General features: G+C 32.1%; 1 protein-coding gene across 4 annotated transcripts in view; it reads left to right on the forward strand.

The window, feature by feature from the left end:
• LOC129949753 (mucin-2) overlaps positions 1-20,324 on the forward strand; it is a 354,544-nt gene extending 334,220 nt beyond the window's left edge. For all 4 annotated transcript variants that reach the window (XM_056061389.1, XM_056061391.1, XM_056061390.1 and 1 more), the window contains 5 exons: positions 1,477-1,808; positions 1,897-2,166; positions 16,080-16,275; positions 16,490-17,186; positions 17,251-20,324. In XM_056061389.1, the coding sequence (XP_055917364.1) occupies positions 1,477-1,808; positions 1,897-2,166; positions 16,080-16,275; positions 16,490-17,186; positions 17,251-18,412 (2,657 nt within the window). In that variant the 3' untranslated portion in view covers positions 18,413-20,324. The remainder of the gene's footprint in view (positions 1-1,476; positions 1,809-1,896; positions 2,167-16,079; positions 16,276-16,489; positions 17,187-17,250) is intronic.
• The last annotated feature ends 559 nt before the right edge of the window (positions 20,325-20,883 follow it).

A 20,883-nucleotide genomic window follows, 5' to 3' on the forward strand; every position in this document is an offset into this window, starting at 1 on the left:
CAATTGAGAGTAGCACCTGCTAATAAGAGTAAATATGTGTCATTAACTGTTTAATATGTTTTCTTTTTCAATTTAAATTTTAGCGAAATAACTGTGACCAAATTGATCCTCAAGACTTCTCACTTTTAAACATCAGCAACATCTAATTAACTTCTCTTTAACCTCATAGTCATTTTGACAGCCACATTGTTAGATAAACAAAAATGCAATTAAATCCTAATCAACCATCTATAAAGAAAGTGTTAAGTTGTTGTCTCTCTGACCTATGTTTTCATAACCACACTTAACTTGGCGTAATCATATAAATTTCTTCAAAAACTGAAAACCAAAAAAAAAAAACATTAAATTATCTAAACGTTTTATAAAGACCAAGACTGTAATTGACATCAGTTTGTTTAAACAAAAAAGTGAAACCTCCTTTATCACATCAAATCACATCACTTTGCATTGCAGCGAAGCCAGAAGGCAATTAACAGTCAATTACCACCAAATAATGATGATCCTCCTATTCAGGTTTTTGTTAACGTTTTTATTTTTGTATTATTTTCAAAAATAAATATACGTAATAATGATTAACCTAAGTGCGCTAATAGTGCGACTGATGCGACAGCCACAACCGACAGGTTAATTTAACTCAAAAATGCAAATTTCTATAAGTTTTTGCCTTGACGTCCCCAGCTGCTTCATTGTGGTCGGTCGTAACGTCGCGGATTCGTCGTCATCATCGTCGTCCGTCAGTAAAGTTGCATCGAATCGTTTCCACATTAAAAACGTGCATTTGATGGAAGAGAAAGCCATACAGTGGGGCGCATCCCTGCTAAAGACTTATTTTGGTTTATAATGACTCCATAAGTGACGCTTATAATGAGAGTTTACAACAAGATTGTTTTAACGTCTTCTTTCTTTTGTAAACAAAGGTACTTAGCATTTTTAATATTTTTCATGATAAATTAAATAATCATACAATAAACAATTTCCTTCCTCATTCACCAAATTGAGTTGTTTCCGAAATGACAAGAAGAAACTGCATCACAGCTGGGAACAATCTCATAAATATTAAACATGTTGCAAGTAATGTACTTTAACATTACTTAAACAATAATATCAGGTTTTTATTATTGTTGTTGTTGTTTTTCAATAAATCGAACCAATTTTTTAATCCGTCTTGACTTAAATTATGTCTCAAAAACAAGTCTGATGCCAAAGACAGACAGTAGCAACATTAATTACATTATTTATAGATACTCGTAGTCTTAAGCAACATGTTGCAAAAGTAGTTTTACCTAAAAAAAAATCCATGTAATTGATTGAAAAAGTCAATGTTGTTGGCCTTTTATGGCAGAGGAATTTTGTATTTTGGGGTTGATAACCGTTATAAGTATCCATAGGTATATATAAAGTACATTTTAATTACAATCTTTATGTTGGTTTTTGTCTAATGCAAGTTTCCTTTTTCCTTATTTTTGTCATTTTTAGATCATAACCGGCTCGTTAGCCAACAACAGCAGCAGCAGCAGCAACAACAACAAAATATCAACAACACTTCAAAGACTACAAATGGAGGAGTTGTTGGCAAGATTACTTTGGGTGGAGGTGGTGGTGGTATTGTATCCACAAGTACGCCATTGCTAACAGCCACCGAGAAGGCATTGCTAAGGAGTAGCAACAACACTCATACGCCACCCTCGCCCATTTTGAATAATCTCATTAATAACAAGCAACCAAATGGAAAGTGTATTATTGGTCGGATTGGAACTCCGCCAACATCAGGAGGACACATTGTTACAGGACCAACAACTGCTATCAAGGTAAGTTTTCTATTTTTTGTTGTTTTTATTGTTGTAGATAGATTATGATGTTGACTATTTTTTCTTCGTATTTTATTTATGCAACAAGAAATCACAAAAAGAAAAACCTAAGATTTTGGTACAGGAAGATTTACAAGAGGAAGAATTTGAGGATTTGGCCGAGGTAGAAGACCAAGTTGTGCATCAATTGAAGAAGAATATCAACAACAACAACAATAATAATAAACTACTTCAACAACGACACTCGTCGTATAATGGAGCTACAGAATTATTGGACTATCATCATTTGCCGGAATTCCAATTCCAGGGCAAGGGAATAGCAGCACTAGGAGTTCTTCTACAATATTTGGTCTATGATGTGAGTACAGAATGATGGTTTTGTGTCTTTATTTTTTCCCCTTAAAATTTGTTTTTGTCACCTTAAGTCTGGAAGTTTTGGACTTGAATTCCTAATATTAGTTGTAGGGTCAGATGTTGACTCAAATTTAGTGTCGAAACCTCAGTTCTGCGTAAATAAGTTTCTTTGAAGTGATGAAAAAGGATTGGACTTTTTGATCTTTTGATTTTGATTATCATTAAAAATGGTCCTAAGGTTCAAAGATACACAAGATATTGGGATTGTTCGAGTACCAAGTATGATTTACCCAAAAATTTGGTCTCACCAAAATCAAAATTTGTTTAAAAATTGATCAACGTGTTTGTAGAACTAAGTCCGGAAATCTGAGGAGTACAAAATAAGTTCATCTTTAAAAATTTAAATACCATTTTATTTCTCAAAAACCTTGTCATGTTAGTTTTTTGAGAATCGTTAAGAGAATTTTTCATAAGAAATTGCCAAAAAAGTTGCTTAATAAAACGTAATACTGTCTTATAAATGACAATCTCTTTTATCTCATAATTGCTCTTGAAAACTTCTTAAGTAGGTTATTTTTAATTTGCGACGAAAAATCCTTGAAAATTTCCAGACATCCTATAATCCTTAGCATATACAATACTCGTCGAAATCTAAACTCTATTCCTTTATCCTTAGTTCTTTAAGTAGATTTTTCAGCATTTAATACTCTTTATTGGCTCCTTAAACAAGCTTAAGCTACAATTTGATTAGAAGTGATAAGCAGCAAGAGTATATTATTGTAGTAGTTGACAATTTAGAAAGAAAAACAAATAAAAGTGAAATTAGTCCTAATTACTTTTATTGGCTTGTTTCCAAGTTCTGAAAACAAAAAGGATCCCAAAAACTAAGCATCCAAACCAAAAACAAATATTCACACGACACTTTTCTTCAAGTTCGTCGAATAGAAGCACCTACCTTAAGTCATTATAATAATATTTCCTTGAAAATAAAATTAACTCAGTAAGACTTTTACAATTTCCTTACCACCCCCGCATCACTGTTTTATATTTAATCCAAAACCGCGCATATTATCACCCTTAAGACAAATTTAATAAAAATCAACTAAAAAACAACAAAATCAGTTATTGTCGTTTTTGCAAAAACACACAAATTACGAAAAAGTTTATCCAACTTTACTCGCGTCTTTGTAACCGGAATGTAACCCTATACCTCAATTAAACTTTAGCCTTAAAATACTTTGCTTTGCTACATCTATATGTATAAAAGTCTGTATATAACATGAAGGCAAAGGAAAGAAGAAAGACGAAGATGAAAAAGTCATTTCGCGCGAACGCCAAAACATACTGAACTTAGTCGTTTAAGTTTACAAAAATCCTTTCGATCCTAACATCAGCATCCAGAGAAAGGAACATCATGGCATCCAGTAAAACCACCATAACTAATTTTACCTATAGCCATACATATAGACTAGCTTGAACTCAACTACCAAAACCCCTTTTTTATTTGGTTTTTGTTGTAAGGAACGTTCCACATTACTTGGCAACCACCATAACCAACAATATGATGATGAAGATGGGGGTTTTCAACTTCCTTGCCACTATAATAATCCTTGTTCTTTTTTCCTCTCACTCTTCTACTCATTTACTACACTGCTTTTCTCTGCTCATTAATTACGATAAGAATCTTGCAGTCAGATACTTTGGGTAATAAATCCCCAAATCTGTTATGGCGCATGGGGTTGGGATTTAGCACATCCTTTGGTAATTAAAATTACTCTCTGTAGAATAGTTGATAACAAAAACAAAAAAAATAAGGACGAAATCAAGGGATTTTATATGAATCATCAAGTAAGTATAAAGGTTCTATGTAATGCAGTAGTGATTTATGGTGTCGAGTTTTTAGTCCAACACGCAAATTTCATAAATGTTATTTATGAAAAAGGATAAATTATAAAAGGGATGTACAGGCACAGGTTCCAAGCATGTGGTTTTTTTTCTAGAAGCTTTAAATACGCCTTAAGATTTCCAACTCAAAAAAACATAGCAAAATCATTTTTGTAGAGAAAATACAAGATTTAATTCAACAAGCTTTAAAGAGGGCTGTACACACTGATGTTATATATCGTTCCCTAGTTATAGATAAAGGTCATTTTCACACACAACTAATTCGACCGAATTCTCCAACTTGATTCTACCAACAACATAACACACTCCTAGCAACGTGAATATGTCTTAACCGTTTTCGTAGGCATGATCTCCCGTTAGAATGCGATGATACAAATCCTTTAGATTTTGCAGACGAATGAAAAACACGCCTAACTTCCCTTAACTGGTTTTGAATCTTTCGCAACACTTGGAACCATCTGCAGGATTGACTTCTAATGCTGAAAAAAGTTCTTTTCGCGTTTAGTACAGATCTGCTTCGAGCAATGTTTACACTTCAGTGTTTTTGGGTTTCCTACACCTGGATTTCAGGCATTCCTTCCCATTATTGGTGGTCAATATCGAAATAACCGATTTTGACACATTGTTTTACTTAAATCAGCATCACCGTAAAATTTACAAAGCTCTTCACCTGCCTATTTCTCAACACTTCCCGAAAATGACGATTATTCGGGACCGAAAAATAATGAGCAATATGTCAAAACTATTTTTCTTAAATGTCAAAATGTGACTTATTACTAAAGCCATCTATTGTCAAATAGCTGAAACTCAAATCAAAATCTATTTTTATTATTTGCTTCACTATTTTAAAACCTTCCACTAATATCGTTGATTCTTGTTTCTTCTAATTTTGAAGCATAGTTTATAAATAATAAACAGTAGAATAAAATTCAAAAATAGACATAATGCATACATTTCAAAAATGTGTGAAAAATGCATTCCTTTAAAATGTTTTTATTACACAATAAACTAAAAACACGCTTGTACTTCCTGTCTCTATATAAAGTCATTATATAGTCACCTTGAAAATCTTAGTTTTCAGTTCTTCTTCATCTTTTTTTTCAGTTTAAGAAAAAAATATTTTATTGAAACATTGTTGTTTTCGATTTTTCCAAAATTGTTTGTAAGGTCTTCAAACAAAACAACTATTACTCATCTTAATACATACCAATACCTGATACACTAAAAATAACCTTTTCAAAAACTCCTCAATGAGATACATAGTTTTAAAAATAAGGGACAGCTGCATTCCAAATCATTTGCATATACGAGTACCTGTTAAATCTAACACACAAACTTCTGGGAAAAACCCCCAGTTAAGTACCTGTATAGTGTGTAGTCTTAAAAGTTAGGTACTAGAATATTTTACGACATGTTTTTGTTGATGGCGCCAATTCTCGGACCGCAACAAGGTACTTCTCGTATATACAAATGAAAATTTTCCGCACAAAAGTGTCCTTTGTTTGCATTAATCTAGAGTACCTGTCACGCCCTTTACAAAATTTCAATACTCAAAATATCTGAAGGATATGAGTTAGCACAAAAACCGAGAGATTATAGAACTTTTGCGTGTGCTAAATATGAAATACACGCATATGTCAAATGATCAAAAATCCTTCCATATTTTGAACTAATTTTAACCTAATTGAAAACAATAAGTTCTTAATCTGATCCAGATAAGTCGTCCTTTTCATCACAAAAACTCTACCCGTTTATGGTTTATAGTTTTGAATGAATTAATCTAAATCCTCTACTTTCCAATTTGTCCTCGGGATAGGGTTGGTGTAGTTTTGAGTTCAGCTGCTTCTAAAGGTTTTAACTTTACGAAACAATCACATTTTAGGGCAAAAATAACCTATTTAAGTATTAATTAGCTCACCTTTATGCGTGTGTATAAACAGGTGCGCTTCTGGTAGTGCTTTTTCGACGTCCGTAACGTCAAATTGATGCTAATATCATCTTCATGAGGTGAAGCGGTGAAACTTATTCCCATCAAGTAAGTGCAATGTTTTCCTTATATTCCACCTACAACAATTTACTTCTACGTCGACTTTTACGTGCATATTTAAAAAAAAAAGTTGTAGAAGAGACGGAAAAATAAATAAATTGCAGGTAAATTATCGCTTGGCTCGTTGCATGCTCCGTTGGGATCTTCTCGTGGTAGCAGTCTTCTGCAGAAGCTTGGGTACCACAACCATCCTCAAGCAATCTGAGGGGTGTGGGTAATAAGAACTTTTACCCGCTGGCTTATAAATAAAATTAAAATTCTGCAAACTTTCGTTCAGCTTGAGTTCGTTTGGATATATACCTACTCTCGGTTCTTTCGCTTGGTTGCCTTGCGATTGTAAACGTGGTAAGACTGATGGGCTACCACCTATTCTCTATAAGAAATTCAACTCCCATCTCACTGATTTAAGTATAGAACCTTTACCTTTATCATGATGCTAGAGGTACACTTCTTCTCCATCATCATTATCATCATCAGCAAATGGATTGAAGTTGGAGCTTCTTTTCACCCACTGAGACAACCAAATTAACGGTAGGAGGAAACTTTGAATGCAAAACAAAAACAAAAAAGAAACAAGAGTTCATGTTTAAAATATTGAAAACTTTTGAAAATGAGTTGGTTTATAATTTAAATGGTTTTTCTTCCGTGGGGCCGACACCACAGACCGAACAGTGAATGGTCCAAAAGGTTAAAGAGTTGAAGCAATCTTTTGTCGTAGTTTCTGTTGTCTTCGTTAATTGAAATAAACATTTTTAAATATTTAAATCGAACGAGAGGATGATGATGACATTGAATTGAATGGTTTACCATCAACACAATGAATATTTTTCATTAAACTTTTGAAAAAAGTTCAAACACTGTGCCTGCTTGATCGAAGTTTCCTTCGGGCCTCCATAAAACAGTAAACAATGAAAAAGTGTCTGAAATTAATTGAAAACATAATTTTTAAAATCTGCTTTATATGCGCATAATTTTTGAGAAAAAGGAAACTGATTTTCTAACTTCAGCGTTTGAGTTTGTTTAATTATTAATATATTTTTCAATATAGTTTCTGGTTTTGGTCTTTCAGTCAGTTGCAGACTTAACTTTGTTTATAGAACCCAACCGTTATAGTGGTATACTATGAAGCCTTTGGGGAAAAACAGCCTTCATTTATCTACGTCTTTTGTTTCAAATACGGTTAATATTTAGTTAATATCTGTTCAAATCGATTTTTTAGAAAAAGAAAAAATTGATTCACATAAGACTCTTTTGCTTAATTTGGGTCAAAAATGAAAACACACGAATGTTTTGAAACTCGCACTCGGCAAATAACAACTGTTTCAAACATATGTACTTCAAAATATTCAGGTAAATTCTTATTTTCGACACATAAAGCAGGTTATTTTTATGTTCGAAAGCATCATCTAACTTTATCATATACAAAAATTCAGTTGATGACACTTGCGGAAACGTCAAAAAAGTGGACTAAAAAATCGATTTTCGTCAATCAATTAAATTTTGAGAAAGCAGTAGGGTATCATAGTAATATCTTAATAACGATTGAACTGAATCGATTTTAATATTACTTGTATTATTGCTGTTTCCGAAAAATTATTTTTTAAACATAATCTAAAAAATATTTTTTCTTGCAAATTTGGTTTTAAAATTTAATACAATTAGGTTTGAACCATTTTTGATTAACCTTATTTTTATTGCCAATGAGAGAGCTGGTCTTATGAAAAATGCCATTTTTATAACGTACGTCTATTTCTACGCAATCTTCTTGACCCATTTTTGAGAAAAATAATAATTGAAAAGTTTTTTGACTTTCTCTGAGATGTTACATGAATTTACAAAAAGTAACCATACAAATTTTTCTCTTCTGTGAAAGAAGAATGAAGTTTTTGACATTTAATAAATTCGGACAGTTTATGTTTTGAGATCACAGAAACGTTCGTATTCTTAGAAACAAAAATTTCTCAATTTTGTTGTCAAAACTTTAAAAATAGAATTTGCTTGGTTCGGTTTCTCAATAATCCATAAACCTAATCTATCGCACAATTCAAAGGTTAAAATGAACAATATTTCTGGATAAATTTAAATCTCCTACTCTGTCAATCTAAATGAAAAATATTCTCAGAAATCTTGGAAATATTAATTGATGGCCAATTACATTAGAAAAATCATTTGCATCCTTTTCTTATTCATATTTTGTTTAAATCATGTTACTTAAATTATGACAGTAGAAAACTTCTCTACAAAAACTCCATTCTAAGGAATATTGTCAAAACAGCCGTCCTAAATCATTTCTTATTTCTAACATCTGGATTTTACGTTTACCTTTATCCTTGGTTTGAGGGAAAATGAATAAGCAACCCACAAGGTTGATTTCTATTGAACTATCAATACCCAGTCTAACCTCTTTATAGCAAAATGTTAATCAAAATTCTCCCCGGAACTCAGCTGAACTTCCTTCCGCCTATAAAATATGATATACACAAAACAGATTTCCTGGCAATCATCAAGTTACTCATATAAAATCTGATTACACCCAAAGCTATTTATGTACTCTTTTGGTTCGGCATTTGATTAATATTTTCAATAAAAATTGATTTACTCCATATTATTTACCCTCAAGAAGGAGAAGAAGAAGAAGTTGGAACTATAAACCTACCCTTCATCATCATCAGGATCGTTGTACAGAAAATAACAATAACTTTCCTTTCAATTGCACTTTTCTCCTTTATTTACCAAAACCAAACATAAATAATATCAAAATATATAGGCTCTTGAACACAGCCAGAACCACCAGCAGCGCAGTATTCAGAGAGTTCTGTCTGGTTTGGGTCGAGAATTGTTCGGAATGTTCGTATAATAAATTCCTCTACTATCAAAATAAGTCTGGGAAACGTTATGAGGACTCTTTATTATGATGCCATTTCAACAGCTGGATTTTCTTTTATACTAATTGAAACTAATAATTGGTTCTTTCGCTTGGTTTGCCTTTCTCATACTCTGTACTTACATTCCACCCCATCAAGGATAATGAAAAGTTTTTCCTCATCTGTTCACCAAAATAAAGAAAAACAACTAAAATAATAAAAAGGATTACCAGAATTGAGTTAAATTCACCAAACGAACCAAATTTTTATTCGTATCCTGATGGCAGGACCAAGGAACTGAGGAAAGAAAAAATAGTCATAACCTGATATTGATGTCCTTTTTTATCCTTTTTCTTTCTTTCCCATTGTGGGCGGTGCTGTTGGGTAATCTGACAACAGAGTGACCAAAACTGAATCCTGGACAAATATAGACTTGCAAGGATGGTTGTCGGTGTATACATACATAGGGTTCGGTGTACGGCGGTGATGGGTTATGGGCTGTTTCCGGTTAAGTTCACTCTGTTGGATTATTCTTCGCTTGATTAAAACTTGTTGGTGAGATGAATATACATACAACTAAAAAAAATTCCTGTCAATGGAGACAATTTGCACTCCTATAGAGTTTGTTCCTGAATTAGACGATATATGTATGTCCTTGTATGTAAATGGACTATGTTTTGCTCAAAGGAGTTTTTTTTCTAGAACCATGTACGTGATAACGAACATAGAGAAGCTTTTTTCGTCCTGAAGGGAATTCTCTCTTTGTACCTGTGTCGATAAAAGTGTCTTTGTTTTTGATAAAAAGAAAGTTCAAATACTGTTTTCTTTGGAAAGTACACTTCAAAGGCTAAAGAGAATCCTTTTGAGCTATGAGAAAAAACATTTAAAAAATGTTAAATTAATGATTTTCCTAAAAACAGGACAATATTTTATATGAAATGGTTTTATTTTTCACATGGTGCCAAATGCTTATTTGTCTAAAGGTACAATTCTAGCACCTTTTAACATTTTTCAAAACATGTTTTGTTTTAAAATTAAAGTCATAAAAATGATAAATTTCAGACCTACAAAAATGTAAAACCTGATAAAAATAAATAAATTCTCTTAGACCAGCTGCAAAAATATATACATCCTCTTAGAAAAATATGGAAAAACAAGAAAAAGGACATGTTTACCCGCATATGTGGAACATGTTATCGTATTTACCTAAAATCCTGTCATCTTGAAAATTCCCTACGCGTGTCATTTGTTTTTCCAATGTCAAATGACAACGAAACACGGCAACAAGATTTGTTAATTAGATCCTTACAAGTGCTGGGATTTTCTTTTAGAATTTCCATACATTTTAAAAAACAAAGTGGTTTTTCATTTCTTTTTTTGTTGTACTTAAGTTAATTAAGATGTTACCTAAAGACTTAAAACCTAGAACGCATATCTACCTGAGTGTGTTGTATAAGAATCTTCGTGTTTTTAGGATCATAAAAACTCATGGCCATCAGTAATAAAAACCAAATTAACGTGTCGTTTAAGAACACAAAAACATTTTTAATAAACAAAAATTATGCAAGAAAATAGTCGCCAATGGGTAAAAGATTTCATTGGAATCGAAAGGGTTAAGACTTTGGATTATACGAATATTTCAGTTTGGTTGACTGTCGTTACCTGTGTTAACCTTAGAGAATCCTAAAAATCACAAAATTTAAATAATCCCCATAAAAATAGAGACATTTTCCATTTTTCCAAAGTGAATATTATATACTCCAAAAGGTTCATAGTTTATATTCATGAGAAGTTGTTAACTTTCACAGACATGTCCTTTCAAATACATGACCCTAAAATATTCTATTCATTCCTCAAAAATCATATTGAAGACTTTAAGAAAATGGAATATTTTTGTCTTTTCTGCGAGCGTGAGGGTATATTTACTGTGGGTTTTTCTAGATTTTTTGAATACAATATATTTTGAAAACGTCCCATCAATATATCCCTTGAAGATGAAAGCCTAAGAAAATATTTTTGTTAAGGATTGCATGTGCGTGGGTTTTGCTTATGAATCATAGAATAATAATAAGAAGAATTTTTCAATATTTTATTATTATACTCTTGCCTAAATGGAACACAGTAGTGGAAGTCTTAGGAAGAAAAATAAACACCTGGCAAAACACCTTTCAAAAGTATATATGAGTGGATGAATGGCTGCAAAAATGACCTTAAGAGGAGTTCCATTCTTAATATTGTGTTGTTGGAGTGTTTGCATTATTTTAAATGATTATGCTGCTTCAAAATTTAACAATAACTAACTTACTGTTATGTACATAAATCTTCTCAAAATCAATCAGTATTTAAAACGAGGTCATAGTGTTCGAAAGAGAAGTCAAATTTTAGAGATCAGGAAATTGACGTAGTTTCTACGTCGTTTTTTAATGATAAGAACATTGAGAAATGTAAATTTAAAAATGACAAATTTTTGTTATCACATTTTTGCAATACTGCAAGAACACATTTTAAAAACCTTATATCAGATTATCAGGTAGATACTATCTACACAGAATTTATAAAAGCATTTGATTCTATTTGTCATGAAATTCTTCTAACTAAACTTCCAGCTTTTGGCATTCATAAAAGAACACAATGCTTCATCAGGAGTTCCTCAAGGTACCCATCTGGGACCACTTCTTTTGAATATATTTGTTAATGATATCCCCTCTCTTCTTAAAATTGTATCTTGTTTGATGTATGCTGATGACATGAACATTTTTCTTTGTATCAAAAATTGAATTGATCAGCAAAATCTTCTCTGATTTGTTTGGTGTGATAGGAATATCCTTCCATTAAATATCACAAAGTGTAATGTGTTTACGGCACATCGTTTTTTAGTTGATCCACAACTACCATAAGTTCAACCAGATTCTTGATCTGAGATTCGTGATCTTGGAGTCATTTTTGATCCGAAGTTGTGTTTTTCGTTACATATAGATTATGTAATTGCAAGGGCTAATTCAATGCTTGGTTTCGTCAAGCGAAACTGCAACGAGTTTTCTAACCCTTAGGCTCTGAAATCAGTGTACATGTCATTAGTTCGTCCGATCCTTGAGTATTGTTCAATTGTTTAGTGTCCTTCTACTTCCATTGGAAGAACTCGTATTGAAAGAGTTCAAAAGGATTTCACAAAATTTGTTGTTAGGCAACTGAAATGGAGAATTGATACTCTTTCATATTCGTCAAGATGGGCTTTGATTGTTGATATTTGGAGTAAACAAAACTGTTTTTTTATAGATATTTAAATAAAATCGTCTACAAATTTTTTTGAAAAGCATTTCTGATCATGTTTTTTGATATTATCTGCAGACACAAATAAGTTATATTTAAGTGCCTTAATACTTCAAGAAATTTCAATAATTTTAATGTTTTTTAAACGATCGCAATATTTCCCAATGAGAAGTTTGAAAAGGCTTAATTCAGCTTAAGCTGTTTTTCCATTTCTGTTGAGATTTATATTTCTCGAATATGTTCACAGTTAAATGGTACTAAATGCCTGTGTCTAGTTAGGCCCTTGATTAGGGTGCCAAAGGTCAGTCTAGGAAATTGAAGGGACGTCAGACTTCTAATTGCTTTTGTATTTATTTACACCAGGTAAGTACTGTAAATTCAATTAAGTAAAATGATTATAGTGCTCTAATGTTAATTTTTATTGCATGATAGGCTTAGGCAGTTAAAACTTTATTTTTGTAGGTTAGGTATTAAAATATTAGCAGGAAGCTCAAATGTAAACGAGCCACGACGACGCACGACGCAAGAATAGTAATTACCTAGAAACGCAATTAAAATACACTTAAATTAAAACCAGAACAAACAATCATGTCTTATTTCAGACGAAGTCTTGAGGTAGATTTAAAATTATATAAGAGGCGCCGGAAAAAGGCTATAAAATTGAAGAAAAAAAACTAAGAAAAAACAATGCTAGACACGTTTTTCAATTTTTTATTGTTTATAGGCATTTTTAAAAACAGTCGTTTTGGGTTCTCATTATTGTATCTCCTTTTCACTTAAGAGCTTGAAAAAGACCGAAAAGTCAATTAGACATTTTTATTTTTGAAAGAGAAGAAGAAGAAAAAACAACACAAACTATGAAATTACGTAAGAACCTTGACATAATTCTTTTGAAACTTCTTCAAATCCTCAAAAAGTATTTAGTTTTTAAAAAGAAAAGTAACATTTTTGTATAGATTGCTTCTATACTTAAAATATTTTGAATCTTTGTTTATTTTTCGGAAAAGTCTATATTCTCGAAAGAGAGAACGTATTTTCATTACAGAGATTTTTAAAAAAGATTCCATCCTCTTAAAAGCCTCAAGATATAATACTTTTACGTTTTAACCCAGTTTTTTAGTGATAAGAGATTAAAGATAGACCTGAGTAACACCCCAACATTTTTTGATCGTACCCTTGGTCTAAACTAAATTATGCATTTAAACTGATCGACAAGGTTTTGTGTTTCTGGCAATCAAAGTGCAAATATCCTATGCAAAATCTCTCCATCACGCTAGGTTCTTGATATTATCCTTGTTAATATTCAAAAACACATTGACAAGACTTTTTAGAGATATCCAAGTTCTGAAATCAGTTTCTTTGAATAAAATTCGTTAAGGTTTTATAGATCTGGAACTCCAACATTCAGTTAAAATATTTTAAGTGTTTCATAACATTTTCGAAAACTCTTAATAATGTTTTTAAGCTGCATATGTGTCTCATAAATTTAAACAAAAGGCTGAAACATTAATGCTAAGACGCTTTTTAAAAGAGAGAAACGGTTTGAAAGTAAATTTCAACGAATTTGTTAAGTTTTCTAGAAATATATTAAAAAATATCAATAAAATAATAAAAACGTTTATTTAAAAAAAAAATGGAGCAGACAATTTTTATTGAAGCCCAAATACGAAATCATCACGAAAAATTAACTCGAAAACGTTCCTCAAGGTTTCTCAAAGTTTCTAAAGTCGAATCAAGAACTATAACAATTTTTTCACACTATTTATTGTTAAGAATTATTTTACCTCTAAGGTTAAGGTAGCCTTAAAAACACCGTTTTTGGGTTTATTTTAATATTTTTAAAGTTACATATTTTAAAAACATGGTTTCATTGAAAAATTTCAAAACAAGATTTAAGTTCGACACAAATTAGTTCCTAAAAATGTTTGCTTTCTTTAGGGGACAAAAAAACTTGACATTGGAGACCATTTTTAAATTCTATGAATTTTCATTCAGTCTTAAATCATCTTTTTTAAGATAAATTCAAATGTCAACATATGAAAGATGCATTTTTTAACATAAAAGAACACAAAATTGTTGAAATTAAGAAAACAATATGTTTAAATTTCAGTAAAAACGTAAATAGTTTTAAATTAGTATAATTTGTAATCTTTTCTGCTACCAAAATTCTAATTTTGAAAGGTGCCAAGAACTAGTCTACCATGCAACCGCATCAATAAAAGTTCCATTTGCATTTCCATTCTTTCAAAGTGTTATATGTATCATGAGAAAACCCAATTTCGGCGCCTTTTTTTCTTGGGTTAAAATGAAGGTTTACCTATTTTTAGGTACACTCTTTCCACATGAAGGTATATCTTTTGCAAAAAAAGAAACACCCACTGTGTTCTGGAACACACTCCTTTAAATTTTTCTGTTCTCTGATATATTTTGGGACTTTATGAGTTCACCACAAACTTAGTCGAGTTATATTTACAAATTTTCCACGCTTCATTTAAAAATTTCATAAATACATTTCGAACTATGTACGTTCTTTTTTTGTTTAAAATAAAGAAAAAGAGTTTCTATTTAATTCAACGTTTCGTCCCACTTGGTCAACTCTTTCTTAAAACCTACACCAGTTATCCACCTTCAACAAACATCCACCTATATAATCATCCAAAAACCAAAATAAAATAAAAAGGATTATTCCATTGTTTTATGAATGAGAAGAGGAGTACCTTATGTATCTCCCTAAACTGAAAAATTTCACCACTCATTTCGAAAACTCCTGAAAAATAGAAGAAAAAATCATTATTATATAGTCCTTACTCAAACAACCGTGAAAATTTCAATTTACATGAGACCATATCTATAGCTTCTTTAAAAATTCCTTAAGATATTGATCGTAGCACGTTTCCAAAACTACCTGAAAAAATGGTGTTTTTCCATTGCCGAGAGTGTTTGTTCAACTGCAACGTTTAAAAATACATTTCAAAAATAACAACCTTATCCTTCTGCGAGAGTATTTCTAATCCACATGCATCGGTGTAAATACCTGATGCAGGGTCACCGATCTACCTAACTACTTATGGCAGGTAAAGAGGAATTTTTGAATTTCCGAGCCATGCGTCATTTGTACAAATAGGGGTAATCTACCCAGGATCGGTGTCAGTTTGTCCCGAGCTATCGACCGTGTAAGATCTGCAAACGAAAACAGTGTTTCTAGAACGTAATTTTGTTTAACAAAAATTTTTAAAACAATATTTTCTTGTCACTTTTGGGAATGAACAGTAGTGAAAAATTCAAAAACCGTACAAAAATGGGCGAAAGATTTAAGTGGATACCATTTCACATGACCACAGATTTGAAGGCGTATAACAAGGTTAGTAAAGAGTTCTTAATATTCTAATTGTTGATTCGTATTTCTAAAATCAGTACGGTTTCCTTAAGAAGATTAAAGCTCAGAAATGTGTAAATTTGGTGAAAGACAAGAAATTTGAGAAGTCTATTCTTATATTAAAGAAATCAAATTTCATAAAAGTTGATAAGAAATCTTGAGTAATCGAACTGCTTGTGTCCTTGAACCTTTTTTTTCTAAATTCTAAAAGAATGTTTTTCCTTATTTACTAAAATTGGATATAAACTTGTTCCTTACAAAAAAAACAGGACTCCTTCGAACATCTTAACAATAGAACCCAAATATCAAACATCTGCTATTGCAGCAAACCATTTGGAAAGAAACATCTGTTTCCTGCGCAAAGTGCAGTCAAACAAAATTATTATCCTTCGTCCTTTTTTCCAAATCAATTCACATGTGGAACTAATTTATTTCATTTCTTATCTCTTTTTCAGTTGGATGCCTTCTCCTGTCCAACAATCAAGGTTGAATGTGAAAATGTCAAACAGAAGCTAAATAGAACTGTTCATTTATTAGATGAAGCCAAAACTTCCTGTCACGAATTAAGGGATCAAATTTTTGACAAGGAAGCTTACTACACAAAACGGGAACAAGAACTACAGGATTTGCATCGATGCGAATTAGAAAAAGGTAAGTGAAGCACGAAAAGCCAATTGGTATTCATTTTTTCGAAAAAAAAACTTTAAGAAAAAGCTAAGTTTTGAATTCTAAGAAATTTCAGTCTTTTATTTTGAGTTTAGATTTTTATAGTCAGTTTGATTCATAATCAAAACTTTTATATGTCAAAATTTTGTCCCCAAAAATATGAACCAATACTCAAATTGTGATTCTATTGCTTTTTCAGTTGAAATAAATCTTAAGGAATCTCAGAACAAAGCCAAAGAACATATCGCATCGTTGGAGTCACAATTGGCTGCCAAAGAAGTCTCCAACAAGCAGGCTCTAGAAGAACTACAATCAGCTGCCGATGTTAAATACGAAAAGCTCTATGCTCAACTTATTGCTGCCCAACAAAAAGACGAAGCCTTGAGGCAGCGTCTAGTTGAAGCCAATCAAGTTGAAGATCAGCTAAAAGAACAAATTCACAATTTGGAGAGTAATTTCGCTGAACGTGTTCAATTGGCAACACAGAGGGAGCGTGAGTTGGTCGAAAAGATCAACGGACTCACCAAGCAATTGGAGAATCTCAAGTCAAGCACAGAGAATCGAGCTCAAGAGCTCGAGAACAAATTGAATTTGTCCCAGGATGAAATCTCGGTCTTGCGATTGTCGAGGAGCTACACCGATCACAGTTCGACACAGGCATCTCCGAGGAATAGTGGTGGGGCAGCTTTGGAAATTCAGAGGCTACAGAGTGAGGCAGAAAGCTTGCGCTGTGTGTTGGAAATCAAACAGAAGGAAATCTCAAAGCTCACGAAGCAGAATCAGGAGTTGATGAGAGACGCCGATGAGGCTCAAGTACTTATGGGTAAGGTGTCCACTCTGGAATCCAGGTGTGAGATGCTGCAATCTGAGGCAGAACTCAAGGCCGAAAAAGAAAAGTAAGTTACAAAAAAATTCAAACATTATCTAGAACCTTTCAGTAACATTTGTCTATTTTTACAGAGAACTTCGTGAGAAGCTTGACGAAATCACCAAAGCCTTTAACCACGAAGCGGTAGTCCGAAAGAGGCTATCCTTTGACAAAGAAGCCTTACAATGGCAGCTGAAGCAGCGTTCTGAGCAACTTCAAATTGTCGAATCAAAATTCCATGAGCACCTGAGCTCATCAAAAATAAGCATCTACAGCCAAGATGCCACAATAAATCAAGATCAAAGTCACAACTCTAGTCTGTTGAGCTTGAACCGCACCAATGGTTCGGAGCGTATTCAGTTCCAAATGGACGACATTTCGCCACCATCTTCGCCAATTATCAAGGGAGTCATCGAGAAGAACGATTCGGTGTCATGGGTGCTGGAGATGGACGACGAAACACCAGAAGTCGCTGCTTCAAAAATGGTCAAACGAGCCGGATCATTCCGGTCGGCTGAGAAGTCACCATCGGCATCGGCCTATCCTGCGCGACGACAGCTCTCTGTGAGTGCTTCATGCGGAGGAGCAATGATGGGCGGCCCGAATCCATTGTCCCAATCGATGTCGGCCACATCCGTGATACGACAACATTCCAATGATGCGGCCGAGTTTTTAGGCCGAGTACACTCACGAATTCGTTCCAAGTCCGTGAGTGTTAAAAGCGAGCCAAAGAAGGTGATTCGTCAGAACTCCAGTGGAAGTTGTCGCTCCTCACGAACCAATGGCGATTCTTCGACCTGGAAAGATCCACTATGCGCCAGCTCGCCATACACCCGGAACAACATTCGCCAAAGGCCTTCGTCATCGTCGTCATCACAACAGCAGAGGACAACTCATCTGATCACCTGTGACACGTCCACCCTGAACACGGGAGAGAAGCTGGAGATGCGCTCCCTTCCATCTCACCCCTCGGTGCATGACCTCAAGAAGTTGAAGAAATGTCAAGAAATTCAGGAATCCGCCGGAGAAGCTATGGTTTCTGGTACAAATTCCGAAGACGAAGGGTGCTCGGCATCGTCTGACGAAGCTGTGTCAACTTCCTCGTCGAATGGAACTTCGTCTTCATCGTTACATCACAAACAACACATGTCCATTGAAGAGGTGCTATTGCTGGACAAGATTCACAGCCTTAATGGCACACCCATGGAGGTCAGCTGGTCCGACGATGTGTTTGCCTCCGAATCAACAGTATGACATAACGATGACGATAGCTTCTAAGAGAAGAAAAGAGAACAGTTTTTAAGATACAAAAAACCAGAAAACAAAAAAACAAAACAGAACCAAAATGTGATTGTGATTGAAAAACCGTCTGCTCCCTGAGGGAAGGACATTTTTCCAACCAAAAAAATATTTAAAAACAAAAAAAACTGAAAAATTGTTTCAAAAACATTTGAAAAAAACAAGAAAGCATTCTGCGCAAAAAAGTTTTAAAAAATATTGAGAAAAAGTTTGACTTTTGTATGTAAATAAGAGATGAAGAGAAATATTAACAAAAACAAAGAGAACAATTTAATGCAAAACACAAGACAAGCAACTGAGAGGCGTCTTTTTGAAAAAAGCTCAAAAGCTCTGGCTTAAAATAGTAGTTCTATATAAATTAAAAACAAATACTGAAAAATATCCTTTTAACTTATACGAATTTCACACAAAACAATATTAAATATATATTAAAAAATATCTATACAAATATAAACTAAAACTGTTTCTATATGAATTATCAAACAAAATAAAAGAGAGGGAAAGAGTTTAAAAGCTTTAAGCTTATCCCTATCAAAAATGGGAAGAGATTCTTCAGTCTCTAAACCATATTTCTAATTCCATTTCATCTCGGATTTTCCATTTCCACCAGGATTTATATGGAGATTCCTCTCATAACCTCCTCTGCCTGCGGTAACAGCAACTTGATGTTTTGAAAGAGAAGAAAAAACGATGAAGAGAAATAGAAAGAGAACGCATGCATTTGAATTGAATGGTCTTATGAGCATAAGAGCACCGAAATTAAGAGTGCTTAAGAGAATGAATCTCTAGAAAGTGAGAATGGTTTTGAAAATGAATTTGAATGCCTGTTTGCCGTTGTTGCTGCCATCGATCACATTTTACCAAAATTTCCACATCAAATTAAGAGAAAATCATCATTGCAAATAAAAATAATTAAAAACAAAATAAAAACCGTTAAAGTTACACATTTTCAAATTTAGTTAGCTGATAATTTATTCAATCATAGTCGTTGTACTCAATTATTTCGGTTTTCCAACACAAATTAAAAAAAATTTAAGAGAAAATAAATGAAAAGAAACTTTACTCTTAAAAACAAATTAATTAAAAACGAAAATGTGTTTTATTATTTAAAAATAAGTTTTAATTTAAGACTCGTTATAATGTTTATGTGAATTTATATATATTTTAATTAAATAAAACAAATTGTTGAAAGTATCTAGTAAAAAAATATAATATTTTAATGAAATAACTGAACAGAATATATAAATAATTATTTAAAAAACAAAACACCCAATGGCTATTTATTGTTTTAATTTTATTTAAGTTTTTATTATTTTTTAATTTTCAGTTATTCGAAAATGACACTTTTATTTCTTTACTAAGCTACGGTATGGGAATATAATAAAGTGTGTTATTTTTTTGATAATAAATAAAAAACCTTCAAAGAATAATATTTTTAAGCAACATACAACATAAATAATAATATATATTAGATGAATGCAGTAAGTTTTAATAAATAAAGATTAAATATATAAATCGTAAGAAATAATTTTAAAAATGGAAAGAAAAAAGTATTTGTGTGAAAATATTTATGATTTTTAATTTTAATCTTTGTGCAAAAAAAAATTATATAAAATAATTAAAAGATGATATTTAATTGAGAAATAATAAAGAAAGAAATATTTGTTTTTAAATTTTAAGTGAAATAATGTACAAGATAAAAATATATATGCTACAACAACAACAAAATAAATGATGGAACCCAAATCCAATTACATATAAAATTAATTTAAAAAAGAAAAACAGAAAACAATATAAACAAAGAAGAAATTAAAATGGCTTAAGCTGAATTAAAAATGGAAATAAATACATTAAAGAAAAAATATAATCATGATGTTGTGTTTTTAATTTAAGCTTTAAGTTGGAATCTTAAGAATTTAGTCATCTTCAAACAGGTAGTAACTTGGCTTTTTTGAAACCCTTGAAAAGAAGTTCATGAAATTAATTAATTTATGTTCTTGGTAAATATCGAAACAATTGTTATTAGGGCTTTTCTCTTAATGAAATTGAGTAAAATACAATTTTGTAGGCATTTTTGAAATCATGAATTGTATTCGAATAACTAATTTTAGAAAATTGTTTGTGTTTAAGAAGATTAATGGAAATGAAATTTAAGCATTTTAAGAATGATCATAAGAATTTTGATATTTGGCAATTAAAAATGAAAGTTTTTGAAAATTCATAGAAAATGAATTGTTTTATCACATCAGGTTCTTGAAATGTGTCTCTTTAAAAAGTTAAAGGTTACCGAAAACGGTGTTTTTAAGGCGGTGGTAAAACACAACAAAGTTTCTTAACAATAATTTGTAATGTGGAAAGTACAAATGTTTGTCTTCTTTTGGAAGAAAATACTCATTTATTATGAGTTTTATTTGAATCTCTATGAT

The sequence above is a fragment of the Eupeodes corollae genome, chromosome 3, assembly GCF_945859685.1.
Source record: "Eupeodes corollae chromosome 3, idEupCoro1.1, whole genome shotgun sequence".
Classification (NCBI taxonomy): Eukaryota; Metazoa; Arthropoda; class Insecta; order Diptera; family Syrphidae; genus Eupeodes; species Eupeodes corollae.